General features: G+C 47.4%; 1 protein-coding gene across 1 annotated transcript in view; it reads left to right on the top strand.

Annotated features, from left to right (window-relative positions):
- The window catches only part of LOC132571610 (zinc finger protein 420-like), an 87383-nt gene that overhangs the window by 61737 nt on the left and 5317 nt on the right, over positions 1 to 20329 (top strand). Inside the window, exon 5 of the mRNA XM_060238408.1 lies at positions 11198 to 12797. Within this exon, the coding sequence (XP_060094391.1) occupies positions 11198 to 12797 (1600 nt within the window). The remainder of the gene's footprint in view (positions 1 to 11197; positions 12798 to 20329) is intronic.

Genomic DNA, 20329 nt, shown 5'->3' with positions numbered 1-20329 from the left:
TCTGGGAAAGAGCTGTGTCAACCTGGCTGAGGGCACCATGACCTCAGATGTACATTGCCAACGCTTTTGGCAGTTCTGCTACCATGAGGCCGATGGGCCCCGAGAGGTTTGCAGCCAGCTCCATGGACTTTGCAGCCAGTGGCTGAAGCCGGAGAGGCACACCAAGAAGCAGATCCTGGACCTGGTGATCCTGGAGCAGTTCCTGACTCTCCTGCCCCCAGGAAATGCAGGGCTGGGTCAGAGGATGCGGGCCGGAGACCAGTTCCCAGGCGGTGGCCCTGGCCGAAGGTTTCCTCCTGAGTCAGGCAGAGGAGAAGAGGCAGGCAGAACAGGTGAGGGGGGGATTCCCTCCAGGTATGCCCAATTCAAGCAATGCTATTAGGCCTCATTCTAAAGTTTCCCTGCCGGATATTTCTCATATAGCTGCAATCACACACTCTGAATAATTAGGGTTGCCAATCCCCAGGTGGGGGCAGGGGATCCCCCGGTTTGGAGGCCCTCCCCCTGCTTCAGGGTCATCAGAAAGTGGGGGAGGGAAATGTCTACTGGACACTCCATTATGGCCTATGGAGACTTATTCTCATAGAAAATAATGGAGAATTGATCATCTGTGGGTATCTGGGTCTCTGTGGGGGGGAGCTGTCTTTTGAGGTAGAGACACCAAATTTTCAGTATAGCATCCAGTGCCTCTCCCCAAAATATCCCCTAGGTTTCAAAAAGTTTGGACCAGGGGGTCCAATTCTATGAGCCCCCCCAAAAAGGTGCCCCTATCCGTCATTATTTCCTATAGAAGGAAGGCATTTAAAAGGTGTGTGGTCCCTTTAAATGTGATAGCCAGAACTCTTTTTGGAGTTCAGTGATGTTTGTCACACCCTTAGTCCTGGCTCCACCCAAAGTCTCCTGGCTCCACCCCCAAAGTCCCCAGATATTTCTTGAATCGGACTTGGCAACCCTATGAATAATGCACTTACTGTGTGAACACCCAAAATCCAGTGGGAAAGTGCATTGGAAGTGGATCAAAAGTGCGTTATTTAGGGTGTGTGATCGCAGCCAAAGTGTTGAGAATCCAAGTGGGAGATTTAACGGCCTCCTTCAGCAGCTTTTTCTACTAGAAAATTTCTTATCTTTCCAGATAATTCACCAGGTCCGCTGAGAGAAGGGTGCAGAGTGTGGGAGTGGGGCAGGATCTCTTCCTTGGTCTCTTTTCCATTCCATCTCTTACCCCTCCCCCTTGCTGCTGTTTCAGATGCAGGGACCACCTTTGGAGATGGAAGCTGCAATCCCTGAGGCAGAAGGAGCTTCCTTGGAGCAGGGGCAGAGGGGGCCGGCGGTGGAGCGTGCCCAAGATGCCCTCTCCTGTGGTAAGGACTCCTTGTGCCTGGGGAGCCTGTGAATGTGATGGGTAGAGAGGTCAGGTCAAGGGAAAAAAATAAACATTTCTTCACATAACAAAGAGTTAATTTGCCGCAGTCAACGTCCTCTAAAAGGAGATTCGACGAATCCCTGGAGGAAATTCCTCCCACTAATTAAAATATTCCCCTCTTACCTTCCTTCCACAAGAGAGTGGATTGAAAGTGCCTTATTTAGCGTGTGTGCGATAGCAGCCAAAGTGTTGAGAATCCAAGTGGGAGATTTAACGCTCTCCTTCAGCAGCCAGTTTGGTGTAGTGGTGAAGTGTGCGGACTCTTATCTGAGAGAACCGGGTTTGATTCCCCACTCCTCCACTTGCACCTGCTGGAATGGCCTTGGGTCAGCCATAGCTACGGCAGAGGTTGTCCTTGAAAGGGCAGATGCTGTGAGAGCCCTCTCAGCCCCGCCCACCTCACAGGGTGTCTGTTGTGGGGGAGGAAGGGAAAGGAGAATGTAGGCCGCTCTGAGACTCTGTCCTTGAAAGGGCAGCTGCTGTGGGAGCCCTCTCCTGCCCCACCCACCTCACGGGGTGTCTGTTGTGGGGGGAGAAGATATAGGAGATTGTAGGCCACTCTGAGTCTCTGAAAGGGCAGCTTCTGTGAAAGCCCTCTCACCCCCACCCACTTCACAGGGTGTCTGTTGTGAGGGGCAGAAGATATAGGAGACTGTAAGCCACTTTGAGTCTCTTTTTCAGAGAGAAGGGTGAGGTATAAATCTGCAGTCTTCTTCCTCAAAACCCGGCCCCTCAAATTTCAAATCTGCCATTTCATCCAGTAAATTTCAGTTAGATTGACATGATCAGTCCACTATATGTTCAGACAAACTCTTCAGGAAGATGGCTATTTTCTGGTGGATTAACCTGGCTTTCAGGAGGACTTAAGACTAGGAAAGAAGCAGACGGCTAAGGCTAGAAGATGTTCTGGAAGAAGAGAAAGTTGGCACCCTCATCTTTCCCTCACCAGTTTGGTGTAGTGGTGAAATGTGCAGGCTCTTATCTGGGAGAACCAGGTTTGATTCCCCACTCCTCCACTAGCAGCTGCTGGAATGGCCTTGGGTCAGCCATAGCTGTCGCAGGAGTTGTCCTTGAAAGGGCAGCTGCTGTGAGAGCCCTCTCAGCCCCACCTACCTCACAGGGTGCCTGTTGTGGGGGGAGAAGATAAACGAGATTGTAAGCCGCTCTGAGTCTCAGATTCAGAGAGAAGGGCGGGGTATAAATCTGCAGTCTTCTTCATAAAAGAATCTCAGGGTACTGGGGAGGAGTGGGGTGGGAGAGAAACCTCAGCAGAGCTCTTCAGCCTGGTGAATAAAGGGAGTCCCCACCTTCTTGAAGGGCTGTCCTATAGAGGATGGTGTGGAATTGTTTTCTGTGGCCTCGGAAGGTAGGACCAGAACCAATGGGTTGGAATTAAAACAAAAGAGTTTCCGGCTAAACATTAGGAAGAACTTCCTGACCGTTAGAGCAGTTCCTCAGTGGAACAGGTTTTCTTGGGAGGCGGTGGGCTCTCCTTCTTTGGAGGTTTTTCAACAGAGGCTAGATGGCCATCTGACAGCGATGAAGATCCTGTGAATTTGGGGGGAGGTGTTTGTGAGTTACCTGCATTGTGCAGGGGGTTGGACTACGTGACCCTAGAGGTCCCTTCCAACTCCATGATTCTATGTTTCTGGGGCAGCAGAGCTATAAAAACCCAGTTCCTAGGGGCCAATAATCCAGGTGAAATCTAGCTTCTGTGCCCATTCTTATAGGGGTATCTGGGGGGGGGCAGTGTGAGAAATAGGATGCTGGAGGAGGAGGAGGAGAAGATGACGAAGAAGAAGACGACTGCAGATTTATACCGCACCCTTCTCTCTGAATCAGAGTCTCAGAGCGGCTTACAATCTCCTATATCTTCTTCCTCCCCAACAGGCACCCTGTGAGGTGGGTAGGGCTGAGAGGGCTCTCCCAGCAGCTGCCCTTTCAAGGACAGAGTTTCAGAGCGGCCTACAATCTCATTTCCCTTCCTCCCCCACAACAGACATCCTGTGAGGTGGGTGGGGCTGAGAGGGCTCTCCCAGAAGCTGCCCTTTTCAAGGACAGAGGCTCAGAGCAGCCTACAATCTCCTTTCCCTTCCTCCCCCACAACAGACATCCTGTGAGGTGGGTGGGGCTGAGAGGGCTCTCCCAGAAGCTGCCCTTTCAAGGACAGAGGCTCAGAGCAGCCTACAATCTCCTTTCCCTTCCTCCCCCACAACAGACATCCTGTGAGGTGGGTGGGGCTGAGAGGGCTCTCCCAGAAGCTGCCCTTTCAAGGGCAACTCCTGCCAGAGCTATGGCTGACCCAAGGCCATTCCAACAGCTGCAAGTGGAGGAGTGAGGAATCAAACCCAGTTCTCCCAGATAAGTCAAGTCAGTCTTTATTGCGTTAGCAACAAAATGCCATAGCAACCGACAGCCAGACAAAAAAATAAAATTAAACATTCAGTACAACAATAGAATTATATAAATCATGATGAAATTTAGGCTGAACTATCAATAAAATTTATCCAATGACATCCTAAGAAAACAATTCACAGTAGTAAAAAAGGAGAGCAGTTAATATATCTCTTTACTCATTTTTTTATCTATAATGGCAGCCATAAATTTTGCCACTTGGAAACTAATATATTTATCTCTATCTGACAATAGGAATACTAATTTTTCTTGGTCCCACCTTCCAAGAAGGTGAGATAAAATGGTACACAAAAACCTATTTCGTTCTGCCTCATGTTTTACACAATAAAATATGACATGAGATAGGTCTTCAAAAGACATTTGCTCACGGGGGCAAACTCTTTTCTCATAAGGTATCTCCCAGATAAAAGTCCGCACACTTAACCACTACATTAAACTGAGTCAGGATCTTGAAATATGTTGGCAACATTTATAATCCCCGAGGCTCATAGGTGCCTCCGGCTTCTCTTTTGCCTCTCTCTGGATTTAGTAAAAAGTGTTTTCAAAATGCGTTGGGTGTACACAGGGCAAAGGTTTCAAAACTGTGGGGAGTGAATGTGTGAAGCGGGGAAGAAACAAGCAAACACCCTTCCTTCCTCCTTTGTCTCAGGAACTGGCAATGAAGAGATGCTGTTGAGCTGTTGCCTTTTCAGAGGGGTGGAAACGGCTGCTGCACACCCAGTTCAGGTAGGAGAGATGAGAGGAACAGGAGACAACATGGGTCCCTTTTTCTTTCTCGCGGGAGCTTTTCCTCCTGTACTTTCTACAAGGGGTCCAGGAGACAGATTGTTCGAACCGTTCCCTCTATCCATCCCTAGCCGCACGTCCTGAACCTTCGCAGTCCACTCCCTCCAGAGGTCCATCAGTGGCTATTAGTCATGTCATATTGATGGAACTCTATCTTTGGGGCAGTGATGCTCTGTATTCCTGGTGCTTGGGAGGGCTTCTAGTGTCCTGGCCCCACTGGTGGACCTCCTGATGGCACCTGGGTTTTTTTGGCCACTGTGTGACACTGAGTGTTGGACTGGATGGGCCATTGGCCTGATCCAACATGGCTTCTCTTATGTCCTTATGTGACACAGAATGTTGGAGTGGATGGGCCACTGACCTGATCCAACATGCCTTCTCTTATGTCCTTATGTGACACAGAGTGTTGGACTGGATGGGCCATTGGCCTGATCCAACATGGCTTCTCTTATGTCCTTATGTGACACAGAGTGTTGGTGTGGATGGGCCACTGACCTGATCCAACATGGCTTCTCTTATGTCCCTATGTCTTTCCCCATACGAACCCCAGAGAGCACTGAGGTCAGTCGGGAAAAATCTGATGACCATCCCCGGGCCGAAGGAGATTAAACATCAGAGCACCAGAGTACGGGCATTCTCGAGTGCGGCTCCTACTCTATGGAACCGACTCCCCGAGGAGGTGCGGGCCCTGCGGAACCTTGAGCAGTTCCGCAGGGCCTGCAAGACCGTCCTTTTTAAACTGGCACATCCGGACTGTTAGGAAGATCAAGAATTAAGGAGCCGCCAATGCGGTCGGAAGATTCACACCGCAGAATAATTATATCATTGAACTGGTTTTTAATGTTAGTAGTTTCATTGTTGATGTTTTATATTGTTGGATTTAAATGTTTTTATAATATCACTGTATGTTTTGTAATATGCTGTTAGCCGCCCTGAGCCCGCTAAGGTGGGGAGGGCGGGATAGAAATAAAATTTATTATTATTATTATTATTATTATGTGACACAGAGTGTTGGACTGGATGGGCCATTGGCCTGATCCAACATGGCTTCTCTTATGTCCTTATGTGACACAGAGTGTTGGACTGGATGTGCCATTGGCCTGATCCAACAGGGCTTCTCTTATGTTCTTATGTGACTCAGAGTGTTGGACTGGATGGGCCATTGGCCTGATCCAACAGGGCTTCTCTTATGTTCTTATGTGACACAGAGTGTTGGATAGGATGGGCCATTGGCCTGATCCAACATGGCTTCTCTTATGTCCTTATGTGACATAGAGTGCTGGACTGGATGGGCCACTGACCTGATCCAACATGGCTTCTCTTATGTTCTTATAGATGGAACTCTCTGTGTGGGACAGTGTTGCTCTGTATTCTTGGTGCTTGGAGGGTGGGGGGCAAAAGTGGGAGGGCTTCTAGTGTCCTGGCCCCACTGGTGGACCTCCTAATATCACCTGGTTTTTTGGCCACCGTTGTGACACAGAGTGTTGGATTGGATGGGCCATTGCTATGATCCAACATGGCTTCTTTCATGTTCTCCCAAGGTGTGATCTCTGAAGAGGAGAGGATCTTCTTTTTCTTTCAGGGTCCCTTTTCCATGGAGGAGGTGTCCGTCTCTTTCACGGAGGCAGAGTGGGCCCTGCTGGATCCGGAACAAAGAGCTCTGTACAAGGACGTCATGCTGGAGAACTGTGGGAACGTGGCTTCTCTGGGTAAGGATCCTTGCTGCCCTTGGTATGAGGAATGAATCGATATATTGAATAAGAATATTCCAAGGGGAAAAGGTGAAGGATCTTTATATACTAGATCATGGGTGTGAAATATACTGCCTGTGGGCCAGAACCAGCTCTCCCAGGGCTTTAATCCTGGGCCATGAGTGGGGCTGTCTTCTCCCCCCCTCCTGGCCCACTGAATGCAGAGAGCAAAGGACGGGGCTGCCAGATTTCCTTGCTCATGCAGCTTCATCTTCCCTTGCTTCTATTGTTCCTGGCTGCCTCCACTTCCTGCAGGAAGGTCTTGGCCCACGCTGTCTTGTTGACCCTGCAGTCCGGCAGCTGGTGGGTTTCTCAGCACCTGGGATCATAGAATCATAGAGTTGGAAGGGACCTCCAGGGTCATCTAGTCCAAGCCCCTGCACAATGCAGGAAAGTCACAAACACCTCCCCCCTAAATTTACAGGACCCTCATTGCTGTCAGATGGCCATCTAGCCTCTGTTGAGAAACCTCCAAGGAAGGAGAGCCCACCACCTGCCGAGGAAGCCCGTTCCACTGAGGAACCCTCTAACAGTCAGGAAGTTCTTCCTAATGTTGAGCCGGAAATTCTTTAATTTCAACCCATTGGTTCTGGTCCTACCTTTCGGGGCCACAGAAAACAATTCCACACCATCCTCTATAGGACAGCACTTCAAGTCCTTGAAGATGGTGATCCTATCACCTCTCAGCCGCTTCCTCTCCAGGCTAAACATGCCCAGCTCCTTCAACCTTTCCTCATAGGACTTGGTCTCCAGACCCCTCGCCATCTTCGTCACCATCCTCTGGACCGTTCCAGCTTGTCTATATCCTTCTTAAAATGTGGTGCCCAAAACTGAACCCAATACTCCAGGTGAGATCTTACCAGAGCAGAGTAAAGCGATACCATCACATCACATGATCTGGACCCTATACTTCTGTTGATACAGCCCAAAACTGCATTTGCCTTTTTAGCCACTGCATCACACTGTTGACTCATGTTCGGCATATGATCCACTAAGACCCCTAGATCCTTTTCGCACATACTACTACTAAGACAAGTCTCCCGCATCCTATAACCATGTATTGGATTTTTCCTACCTAAATGCAGAGCTTTACATTTATCCCTATTAAAATTCATTTTATTGGTTTTAACCCAGTTTTTCAGCCTGTCAAGGTCACCCTTTCTCACAATACAAGAACTCGTGGGCATTCAATGAAATTGCTGAGCTGTCGGGTTAGAATGGATAAAAGGAAGTACTGCTTCACCCAAAGGGTGATTAACATGTGGAATTCACTGCCACAGGAGGTGGTGGCGGCCACAAGCATAGCCAGCTTCAAAAGGGGATTGGATAAAAATATGGAGCAGAGGTCCATCAGTGGCTGTTAGCCACAGCATATTATTGGAACTGTCTGGGGCAGTGATGCTCTGTATTCTTGGTGCTTGGGGCATAGCAGTGGAAGGGCTTCTAGCCCCACTTGTGAACCTCCTGATGCCACTTGGGTTTTTTGGGTTTTTTTGGCCACTGTGTGACAGAGTGTTGGACTTTCTAAAAAAAAAAAGAGATCAGGTTATTCTGACATGACTTGTTCTTGAGAAACCCATGCTGGCTCTTAGTAATCACATCCATTCTTTCTAAATATTTCAGGACTGACTGATGATGTGTTCTAAAACTTTTCCAGGTATAGACATCAAGCTGACGGGTCAGTAGTTACCCGCATCATCTTTTTTCCCCTTCTTGAAGATGGGGACAACATTCGCCCACCTGCAATCTTCCGGCACCTCTCCTGCTCTCCAAGAATTCTCAAAAATAATAGCCAGAGGCTCAGAAATTATATCTGCAAGCTCTTTTAGAACCCTTGGAGGCAGTTCATCTGGCCCTGTTCATTTAAAGAAACTAGGTGTTTATGTACTACCCCTATGCTGATCCTAGGTTGGAACTTCATACCCTCCTTATATGTTCTGTTTTTGCCATGTTGAGCACTGTTTCCCTCAGAAGAGAAGACTGAGGAAAAGTAAAAATTGAGCAGTTTTGCCCTCTCTTCATTACCTGTTACAATTTCACTTTCTTGCCCTTGCATTGGGCCTACCATGTCCTTGCTCTTTTTCTTATTCTGAACATAAGAAAAGAACCCTTTTTTGTTGTTTTTAGCATCTTTGGCCAGCCTAAGCTCATACTGAGCATTGGCTTTCCTAAGTTTTTCTCTACAAGCACTGGTGATTTGTTTATATTCATCCTTGGTTATAAGGCCCTCCTTCCAATTCCTAAAGGAGTCTTTTTAATTTCTCAGGTCTTTAGAGAGCTGTTTATGGAGCCACTTTGGCTTCTTTAGGCTTTTTCCATTTTTTCTTCTCATAGGAATCGTCTGTGATTGCACTTTCAGTATTTCGCTTTTAAGAAACTCCCACCCCTCCTGAACCCCCTTCTTCCTAAGTATTTCTGACCATGGGATTTTACCCAGCATAGTTCTAAGTTTATCAAAGTTTGCCTTTCTGAAGTCCAACCTATAAGCCTGACATGTATAGCTTTTCCCTTCCCAAAGACTGTAAATTCCAAAATCACATGGTCATTACTGCCCAGGGTGCTTACTATTTCCACTTCTTCAATCAATTCTTCATTGTTGGTGAGAATCAAATCCAAGATAGCAGATCCCCTTGTTTCCTTCCTCACTTTCTGGAAAAGGAAGTTGTCAGCAAGACAAGTCAGGAATCTATTTGACTTTTCATTTTTAGCAGAGTTGGACTTCCAACAGATGTCCGGGCAATTGAAATCCCCCATGATCGCTGTATCCCTTCTCTTGGTAAACTTTGCAATCTGTTGTAGGAGTATCTCAACCAAGTCCTCTGCCTGGCTTGGTGGTCTATAGCAGACCCCCACAATAATATCACAGTTATTTCTTACTCCTTTTATTTTTACCCAGAGACTCTCAACTGAGCTGCCATGTTCAGATTAACATATTTCCTCACAAGTATATACCTCCTTCACATATACTGCTACGCCTCCGCCCTTTCTCATTTGCCTGTCCCTTTTAAATACGTTGTACCCCTGAATCCTAATATTCCCGTTGTGAGTGTCATTCCACCAAGTTTCAGAAAGGCCTATTATGTCATCTTCCAGTTCCTCCTGTTTGTTTCCCATACTCTGTGCATTAGTGTAGAGACATCAGAATCCACGTTTTATACATTCCGAGTGTTTCGTTTCTGTACAAGCCTGCAAGTTCACATTACCTAGCGTATGCGCCACTCTCTGCAAATCTTTAATGTTCTTATCCCCAATTTCTGGCATCGTACGAGGCTTTGAATTATTGTCTCGCTCCCCCATACAATTTAGTTTAAAGCCCTCCTTATTAGGTTAGCAAGGCTGTTACCAAGCACCCTTTCCCCAACCGCTGTAAGGTGCAGACCATCTCCCGATAGAAGACCACCATTTTGAAAGCGTAAGCCATTGTCCAGAAATCCGAATCTTTCCTGACGACACCATCAATGTAGCCAGTAATTTATTTGAAGCATTCTTCTTTCTCATCCTAAGCCACGACCTTCAACAGGAAGCACTGATGAGAACACAACCTGTGCGCCCAGCTCCTTCACCTTCTGACCCAGAGCCACATAGTCTTTTCTAAGATGTTCAGGGTTATGACGGGCAGTATCGTTTGTTCCCATGAATGATACTGCCTGTCATAGGCTGCAGGTCAGGGATAGGCGGCTCTCCTATCTCCAAAGGTGAGGTGGCATGCATGCAAAGCCATTGTGCTCACACAGAAGGAGAAGAAGACCATAGATATATACCCCACCCTTCTCTCTGAATCAGAGTCTCAGAGCTGCTTCCAATCTCCTTTATCTTCTTCCCCCTAGCTAGAGATCTAACCAGTCCAAGCAGGCCTTGCTCACCTGGGGCTCTCCTTGGCCACCCCCCACCCCAGTCGAAAGGCCAGCAAGCCACCCGCCACCCAGAATCAGTGGGAAAGTGGAGAAAGGGTGGTGTGGGCTTCTCTAGGGGTTCATGAGGGCTGCTGGGGTTGTGGTAAAGCTCCTGGTTGCTGACTGCCTGCTCTCCTAATCCAGGGATTGTTATGCAGTTGCTGCTACTATTCAATGGACAAGGGAGGTGGGGAGGAGGAGGGGGAACCCTCAAAAAGGTTCAGGAGCTGTGCTCCTGTGAGCTCCTGCTGAATTCAAGGCCTAATTCAAGGTATGATGTTTAAACATGTTTGTATTTTAAGTAAAGAACTAACATCTTTAATTATGTTTTTCTGTATACTTCATAAAGTTTATATCTCCGCTACCTGGCATTACGTTTTATGAGACACATGGCCCAGCCTAACAAGGTCTCATTTATGTCAGATCCAGCCCTCATAACAAATGAGTTTGACACACCTGTACTAGATTATTTGGGGGGAAAGTGGAGGGATGGTTAAGATCAGTCAACCCGGATGAGGCTGAAGGGACATCAGTCTTTTCCTCCTGCAGTCACGTAGATGCCTTTGGATCTTACCAGCCCTCCCAAGTGCTAAAACGACCTCTCTCTTTACCCAGCAGAGGTTTATCAAAGCAATGAGGAGGCTGAGAAACTTCATCAACAACTGCCAGACAGATTTAAAAATGAAGAGTTGAACAACGACGCCAGGAATCAAGGTGGACCTAAGAGGAAAAAAGGCTGCAGTGTGGTTCAGAAGTGTGATGGACGAAAGCGGAATCTACATTTTCCAGAGCACAGGATAATGAAGGCAAGTGATTGCATTCAGTGTGAAAAGTATTTCAGAAATAGATCACAGCTTCTTGTGAACCAAAGAATACACAGAGAGGGGAAACCTTCTGAATATTCAGAGATGAGAAGTAAATTCAGTCAGAGGAACACTCTTCAAGTGCACCAAAAAAACCACACAGGAGAGAAACCTTTTGAGTGTTCAGAGTGTGGAAAAAGATACAGTTGGAGGGGGAATCTTGAAGAGCATCGAAGAACCCACACAGGGGAGAAACCTTTTGAGTGTTCAGAGTGTGGAAAAAGATACAGTTGGAGGGGGAATCTTGAAGAGCATCGAAGAACCCACACAGGGGAGAAACCTTTTGAGTGTTCAGAGTGTGGAAAGAGATTCAGTGCGAGCAGCAATCTTCAGCACCATCTAAGGACCCACACAGGGGAGAAACCTTTTGAGTGTTCAGAGTGTGGGAAAAGATTCAGTACGAACGGCAATCTTCAGCAGCATCTAAGAACCCATACAGGAGAGAAACCTTTTGAGTGCTCTGAATGTGGAAAGAGGTTTAGTCAGAGTGGCCATCTTCAACATCATCAGAGAAACCACACAGGGGAGAAACCTTTTGAATGTTCAGAGTGTGGAAAGAGATTCTTTACCAGTGGCAGTCTTCAAAGGCATTACAGAACCCACACAGGGGAGAAACCTTTTGAGTGCTCAGAGTGTGGAAAGAGATTTAGTGTGAGCAGCAATCTTCAGCAGCATCTGAGAACCCACACAGGGGAGAAACCCTTTGAGTGTTCAGAGTGTGGGAAAAGATTCAATACAAGCAACAATCTTCAACATCATCAGAGAAGCCACACAGGGGAGAAGCCTTTTGGATGCTCAGAGTGTGGAAAGAGATTCAGTATGAGTGGCACTCTACTACGACATCAAAGAACCCACACAGGGGAGAAACCTTTTGAGTGTTCAGAGTGTGGAAAAAGATTCAGTAAGAGTGACAGTCTTCAATATCACCAGAAAACCCACACAGGGGAGAAACCTTTTGAGTGCTCCGAGTGTGGAAAGAGATTCAGTACGAGTGGTACTCTACTACGACATCAAAGAACCCACACAGGGGAGAAACCTTTTGAGTGTTCAGAGTGTGGAAAGAGATTCAGTACGAGTGGCAGTCTTCAATATCACCATAAAACCCACACAGGGGAGAAACCTTTTGAGTGCCCCCAGTGTGGAAAGAGATTCAGTGCGAGCAGCATTCTTCAGCAGCATCTAAGAACCCACACAGGGGAGAAACCTTTTGAGTGTTCAGACTGTGGGAAAAGATTCAATACAAGCGACAGTCTTCAACATCATCAGAGAAACCACACAGGGGAGAAACCTTTTGAATGTTCAGAGTGTGGAAAGAGATTCTGTACAAGTGGCAGTCTTCAAAGGCATCACAGAACCCACACAGGGGAAAAACCTTTTGAGTGCTCAGAGTGTGGAAAGAGATTCAGCCAGACTTGCCATCTCCATTACCATCACAGAATACACACAGGGGAGAAACCGTTTGAATGCTCAGAGTGTGGAAAGAGAGTCAGTACGAGTGGTGCTCTACTACGACATCAAAGAATCCACACAGGGGAGAAACCTTTCGAGTGTTTGGAGTGTGGGAAGAGATTTGGTAGGAGTGGCCATCTTCAATATCACCAGGGAACCCATACAAAGGAGAAACGTTTTGAGTGCTCTGAGTGTGGAAATAGGTTTAGCCATAGACGTACTCTTCAAAATCATTGGAGAACCCACACAGGGAGAAACCTTTTGAATGCTCAGAGTGTGGAACGAGATTCAGTACAAGCAACAGTCTTCAAAAGCATTATAGAACCGCAGGGCCGGCCCTAGACTATCTGGTGCCCAAGCAAAGGGCTTTCACAGCAAAGGTGGCTCTCAAACCTCCGACGTTCATTCTTTGTGCCTCTTATGTTAAGAAAGTTTGGCCACCCCTGGTGTATATGATTATAAACCTGGCTATCATGCTGCCTGTGGGGTGGGCACAATAGAAACATTTAAGAAGAATGAACCAGAGTAGTGGAAGGAAGGAAGGAAGGAAGGAAGGAAGGAAGGAAGGAAGGAAGGAAGGAAGGAAGGAAGGAAGGAAGGAAGGAAGGAAGGAAGGAAGGACAAACAACAGTGGAGGTGGATCTACAAAGAAATTACTGTAAAGGATTTCCAAATATCTAAAAAGAAGTCCATGCCAATCGCTATCTATATGCCATTCATTCAAATATAAAGAAGTAGAATTGCAGATTTATACCCCGCCCTTCTCTCTGAATCAAGAGACTCAGAGCGGCTTACAATCTCCTATATCTCCCCCCCCCCACAACAGACACCCTGTGAGGTGGGTGGGGCTGAGAGGGCACTCACAGCAGCTGCCCTTTCAAGGATAACCTCTGCCAGAGTTATGGCTGTCCCAAGGCCATTCCAGCAGCTGCAAGTGGAGGAGTGGGGAATCAAACCCGGTTCTCCCAGATAAAAGAGCTCTGGCTGACCCAAGGCCATTCCAGCAGCTGCATGTGAAGGAGTGGGGAATCATACCCGGTTCTCCCAGATAAGAGAGCTCTGGCTGACCCAAGGCCATTCCAGCAGCTGCAAGTGGAGGAGTGGGGAATCATACCTGGTTCTCTCAGATAAGAGAGCATGGCAGGAGCTCCTTGGGTCAGCCATAGCTCTGGCAGAGGTTGTCCTTGAAAGGGCAGCTGCTGTGAGAGCCCTCTCCAGACCCACCCACCTCCCAGGGTGTCTGTTGTGGGGGAGGAAGGTAAAGGAGATTGTGAGCCGCTCTGAGACTCTTTGGAGTGGAGGGCGGGATATAAATCCAATATCTTCTTCTTCTTCGCATCTTAGGCCACACCTTCCCCGATGTAGCCAATCCTCCAAGACCTTACAATGCACTAGCGGTGCAGTTGGTGGTGGCCCCGCCTAGACTGCTGCTAGAATTCCACCCCTGATTAAAGATGTTATTGTTTGTTTTCAAGTAATCTTGTCTGTGCTTTGTGGGCTCTTCAAGCTCACCCTGGCTCCAAATGAGTGGATGGAAAATTTAGAAATTTGTATTTAGGAGGAATGTCCATTTGGTCTGCATACCTGCTGTAACAACTTGATTACATATTTTGTATTATGATATGCTTTCTGTGTGTAACTCCGACATATGATTAATAGTTATCATAATGTGCTTTTGTGGAGGTTTTTTCCCCCCGAGTTGGGCTTCATTAAATGTGTCAACGGGTAGCGAGCATGTCTTGTGTATAAAGTTCTAGATAAGAAATTATCTCCCAGAAGTTTCAGATTTGCATGTGGTTCCCATGAACGAACCCAGCCCAGTGCTTTCACAGGGGACTACCTTTACCTTTTCTTTTTTTTTAGAATCACTATGTTGTTGTTTTATATGGAAAAATGCATTGGGAAAAGGAAAGGTCCCCTGTGCAAGCACCAGTTGTTTTTGACTCTGGGGTGACGTTGCTTTCACAATGTTTTCACGGCAGAGTTTTTACGGGGTGGTTTGCCATTGCCTTCCCCAGTCTTTTACACTCCCCCCCCAGCAAGCTGGGACTCCTTTGACCGACCTCGGAAGGATGGAAGGCTAGGTCAACCTCGAGCCGGCTACCTGAAAACCCAGCTTCCGCCGGGGATCGAACTCAGGTCGTGAGCAGAGCTTAGGACTGCAGGACTGCAGCTTTAACACTCTGCACCATTGACGGCAGGCTTTATGTTGAAACTGGTTGTTTCCTCATTAAATTTCTTATTGTAAGACCCCTGAGTCCACTTTCCCCCCCCTCTTTGGGAGCAGAAGAAAGACATGGATTAAACTTACAGAGCTGCTTTATACTAGATCTGCCCACTGGGTCAGGTCACTCTGAATCCTGTGCTCTGATTGCTGGAGGAACCCCAGGTTGTTGGGTAGAGAAGGGCCTTCCCCACCTCCTCAGGTACGTTTATTGTCAAGGATCCAACCTGAAACCTCTGCACCAATGAAACATCCCATATTTCTCTCTTGCCAGTTCTGTTCTGAAGATGCTGGAGAGAGACATATGAAGCTGCCTTATACTGAATCAGACCCTTGGTCCATCAAAGTCAGTATTGTCTTCTCAGACTGGCAGCGGCTCTCCAGGGTCTCAAGCTGAGGTTTTTCACACCGATTTGCCTGGACCCAGTACCGAGCCCTGCGGCACCCCACTGCTTACCGTCCTCCACTGCGAAGACTGCCCATTTATACTCACTCTCTGCTTCCTATTACTCAGCCAGTTTTTGATCCACAAGAGGACCTAATTCATTTAGCTTTTCAGCCATTTCCCTATCCTCCTTCAGTAATCCTTTTACCCCATGGTCATCCAAGGGCCCCACTGCCTCCCTGGCTGGTTTCCTACTTCTAATATATTTGAAGAAAGTTTTATTGTTGGTCTTTATGTTTTTTGCAATATGCTCCTCATAGTCCCTTTTTGCCTGCCTGATCACAGTCTTGCATTTGATTTGCCACTGCCTGTGTTCCCTTTTATTAATCTCACTTGGACTGGTTTTCCACCGCTTAAAGGAGTCCTTCTTACCTTTTACAGCTTCCATTACTTTATTTGTTAACCACGCAGGCCTTTTCTTATGCCTGTTTGTGCCTTTCCTAACTTGTGGTATGTATTTTATCTGAGCTTCTAGGATGATAGTTTTAAATAGCGTCCAAGCTTTCTCAAGGGTTTTGACCGTATGTACCTTTCCTTTCAGTTTCTTCCTCACATGCCTCCTCATCTCAGTGTATTTACCCCTTTTAAAGTTAAACGTGGTTGTGGTGGTCTTTTGGACAACTCCCTATTATACAAACGGTGAAATCAATAACATTATGGTCACTGCTCCCAAGCGGCGCAATCACTTTTACATCTTTGAGGGGGTGAACAAACATGTGGACAAAGGAGACCCGATAGATGTTGTTTACCTTGACTTCCAGAAAGCTTTTGATAAAGTTCCTCATCAAAGGCTCCTTAGAAAGCTTGAGAATCATGGAGTAAAAGGACAGGTCCTCTTGTGGATCAAAAACTGGCTGAGTAATAGGAAGCAGAGAGTGAGTATAAATGGGCAGTCTTCGCAGTGGAGGACGGTAAGCAGTGGGGTGCCGCAGGGCTCGGTACTGGGTCCCATGCTTTTTAACTTGTTCATAAATGATTTAGAGTTCGGAGTGAGCAGTGAAGTGGCCAAGTTTGCGGATGACACTAAATTGTTCAGGGTGGTGAGAACCAGAGAGGATTGTGAGGAACTCCAAAGGGATCTGTTGAGGCTGGGTGAGTGGGCGTCAACGTGGCAGATGCGGTTCAATGTGGCCAAGTGCAAAGTAATGCACATTGGGGCTAAGAATCCCAGCTACAAATACAAGTTGATGGGGTGTGAACTGGCAGAGACTGATCAAGAGAGAGATCTTGGGGTCATGATAGATAACTCACTGAAAGTGTCAAGACAGTGTGCGTTTGCAATAAAAAAGGCCAATGCCATGCTGGGAATTATTAGGAAGGGAATTGAAAACAAATCAGCCAGTATCATAATGCCCCTGTATAAATCGATGGTGCGGTCTCATTTGGAGTACTGTGTGCAGTTCTGGTCGCCGCACCTCAAAAAGGATATTATAGCTTTAGAGAAGGTGCAGAGAAGGGCAACTAGAATGATTAAAGGGCTGGAGCACTTTCCCTATGAAGAAAGGTTGAAACGCTTGGGACTCTTTAGCTTGGAGAAACGTCGACTGCGGGGGTGACATGATAGAGGTTTACAAGATAATGCATGGAATGGAGAAAGTAGAGAAAGAAGTACTTTTCTCCCTTTCTCACAATACAAGAACTCGTGGGCATTCGATGAAATTGCTGAGCAGACAGGTTAAGACGGATAAAAGGAAGTACTTCTTCACCCAAAGGGTGATTAACATGTGGAATTCACTGCCACAGGAGGTGGTGGCGGCCACAAGTATAGCCACCTTCAAGAGGGGTTTAGATAAAAATATGGAGCACAGGTCCATCAGTGGCTATTAGCCACAGTGTATGGAGCACAGGTCCATCAGTGGCTATTAGCCACAGTGTATGGAGCACAGGTCCATCAGTGGCTATTAGCCACAGTGTATGTGTGTATATAACATTTTTTGCCACTGTGTGACACAGAGTGTTGGACTTGATGGGCCGTTGGCCTGATCCAACATGGCTTCTCTTATGTTCTTATGTTCTTATGACCCTTTTTAGTTGGAGATGCCAGGGATTGAACCTGGCACCTTCTGCTTACCAAGCAGATGCTCTACCACTGAGCCACCGTCCCTTCCCAGATAGGTTCACCAGGTTGCATGACGAAAAGGATATAACATTGGAAAAAAGTCCAGAAAAGGACAACTAGAATGATTAAAGGTTTGGAACACTTTCCCTATGAGGAAAGGTTAAAACGCTTGGGGCTCTTTAGCTTGGAGAAACGTCGACTGCGGGGTGACATGATAGAGGTTTACAAGATTATGCATGGGATGGAGAGGGTAGAGAGAGAAGTACTTTTCTCCTTTCTCACAATACAAGAACTCGTGGGCATTCAATGAAATTGTTGAGCAGTCAGGTTAAAACGGATAAAAGGAAGTACTTCTTCACCCAAAAAGTGATTAACATGTGGAATTCACTGCCACAGGAGGTAGTGGCAGCTACAAGCACAGCCAGCTTTAAGAGGGGATTGGATAAAAATATGGAACAGAGGTCCATCAGTGGCTATTAGCCAAGGCATATATATATGTGTGTGTGTGTGTGTGTGTGTGTGTGTGTGTGTATACACATATATTGGCCACTGTGTGACACAGAGTGTTGGACTGGATGGGCCATTGGCCTGATCCAACATGGCTTCTCTTCTGTTGTTATGAGACACAGAGTGTTGGACTGGATGGGCCATTGGCCTGATCCAACATGGCTTCTTTTATGTTCACCCAAAGGGTGATTAACCCCTTTGTCCACGGTTGTTCAGTCCCTCAAAGAACTCTAACAGGTTAGTGAGACAAGATCTTCCCTTACAGAACCCATTTGAGTCTTCCTCAATAACTTTTGTTCATCAGTGTGCCTACTAAGCCTCTCTTTGATAACAGTTTCCGCCAACTTTCCCGGTATTGAAGTCAGACTGGCCTGTAATTTTCCGGATCTCCGCTGGAACCCTTTTGAAGATGGGGGTGACATTTGCTACCTTCCAGTCAAGAAAAGAGGCAGATTTCAAGGAAAGATTACATATTTTTGTCAGGAGATTCACAAGTTCACTTTCCGGGTTCAATTTCACATTGGAGTTCTTGAATTGAGGTTTGCCCTCTGCCTGAAAAAAGTTCGAACTTGACTCTCCTTCTGCCAAACCTTCTCTCTCAAACGGGTCTACCTTGCAGGGTGGATGGGTGGTGGAAAGGAGGGGGAAAGGGAGCCATCTTAGAAGATGGGCAGGACAGAAATGGCTGACTCTGAGTCAGGAAATTTCCAAGGAGAGAAGAGCTAGAATGCCCTATTTATTTATTTTTATTTTATTTTAGTACATTTCAATTCCGCCCATTCCCCGTAGGGCTCAGAGCAGAGTACAAGATATAATAAAGCAATAAAATACAATAAAAACATTTTATAAGCAGACAACTCAACAGCACTCAGATGACCATGACATCACATATTGCCCAGCCTAGCCGTCTCACATCATGATATCTCAGGGGTGGCCAACGGAAAGCTTTCCAGATGTTTTTTGCCTACAACTCCCATCAGCCCTAGCCATTGGCCATGCTGGCTGGGGCTGATGGGAGTTGTAGGCAAAAAAACATCTGGAGAGCTACCATCGGCCACCCCTGTTATATCTCATAGAGACAGCAGTTTTTATTCCATTTCCTAGCACAGATGACAGGGGAGGCTAACCAGATCAAGAATAGACGCCCGCAGCCTCAGCTAAAAGCCTGGCGGAACAGCTCCGTTTTACAGGCCTTACGGAAGGCTAATAAGCCAGGTAGGCCCCGGATCTCAATAGGGAGATGATTCCACCAGAGACCACCCTTTAGAGATCACCCTTTCAAGCAGCCATTTTCTGCAGAGGAACTGTCCACTGCAACTCAGAGTTACTGTAATTTGGCCACCGTAGCGGAGGTCCTGTGGGACGAGAACCACAGTCCACCCAGCCTGGGGACCCTTGGCATGATAATCCAGGGAGGTGGTCTTTAACCTTCAGCCCCCTGCCCCCCCCCACCAGCTACCTACCATTGCCTGCCTGACCCCAAAGAGTCCATGAGCATCTCCCTGGACCTCCAAAGAAGGGCCACGAGGTTTTCTCTCCAGGGGGCCATGGGAATGCTTCCTCGTCTATTTAAGAAAGCGCCTGAGCTCATCATCTCTAACCCCCTCCCCTCGACTGAGTTCTCGGAATCAGGGGTGGCCAACGGTAGCTCTCCAGATGTTTTTTTGCCTACAACTCCCATCAGCCCCAGCCATCATGGCCAATGGCTGGGGCTGATGGGAGTTGTGGGCAAAAAAACATCTGGAGAGCTACCGTTGGCCACTCCTGTAATCTAGATGGATGAATAAGAAGGTGGGAACCAGCTTCAGCCTCCTTTTTCTGAGCTGGCTGAACAGCCCAGGATCCCCTGCAAGGGCAGCAGAGTTACTCCTGAGAAGCCCCAGTGTCCCTGCCCTTCCTCTCTGAATCAGAGTCTCAGAGCGTCTTATAATCTCCTTTCCCTTCCTCCTCCACAGCAGACACCCTGTGAGGAGGGTGGGGTTGAGAGAGCTCTCACAGCAGCTGCCCTTTCAAGGACAGAGTCTCAGAGCGGCCTACAATCTCCTTTCCCTTCCTCCCCCACAGCAGACACCCTGTGAAGTGGGTGGGGCTGAGAGAGTTCTGGCAAAAGCGGCCCTTTCAAGAACAGCTCTGTGAGAGCTATGGCTGACCCAAGTGGAGGAGTGGGGAATCAAACCCAGTTCTCGCAGATAAGAGAGTCTGCATACTTCAGCCTAGGGTTACCAATCCCCAGGTGGTGGCAGGGGATCCCCCAGTTTGGAGGCCCTCCCCCCGCTTCAGGGTCGTCAGAAAGCGGGGGGAGGGGAGGGAAATGTCTGCTGGGAACTCTGTTATTCCCTATGGAAATTTATTCCCATAGAAAATCATGGAGAATTGATCCGCGGGTATCAGGGGATCTGGGGGTGCTGTTTTTGGGGGTAGATGCACCAAATTTTCAGTATAGCATCTAGTGCCTCTCCCCCAAATACCCTCCAAGTTTTAAAAAGATTGGGCGAGGGGGTCCAATTCTATGAG

Source organism: Heteronotia binoei, chromosome 5, assembly GCF_032191835.1.
Source record: "Heteronotia binoei isolate CCM8104 ecotype False Entrance Well chromosome 5, APGP_CSIRO_Hbin_v1, whole genome shotgun sequence".
NCBI classification, from domain to species: Eukaryota; Metazoa; Chordata; class Lepidosauria; order Squamata; family Gekkonidae; genus Heteronotia; species Heteronotia binoei.
Note: the sequence above shows the minus strand (reverse complement) of the source record. Positions and strands in the feature narration are given on the sequence as shown.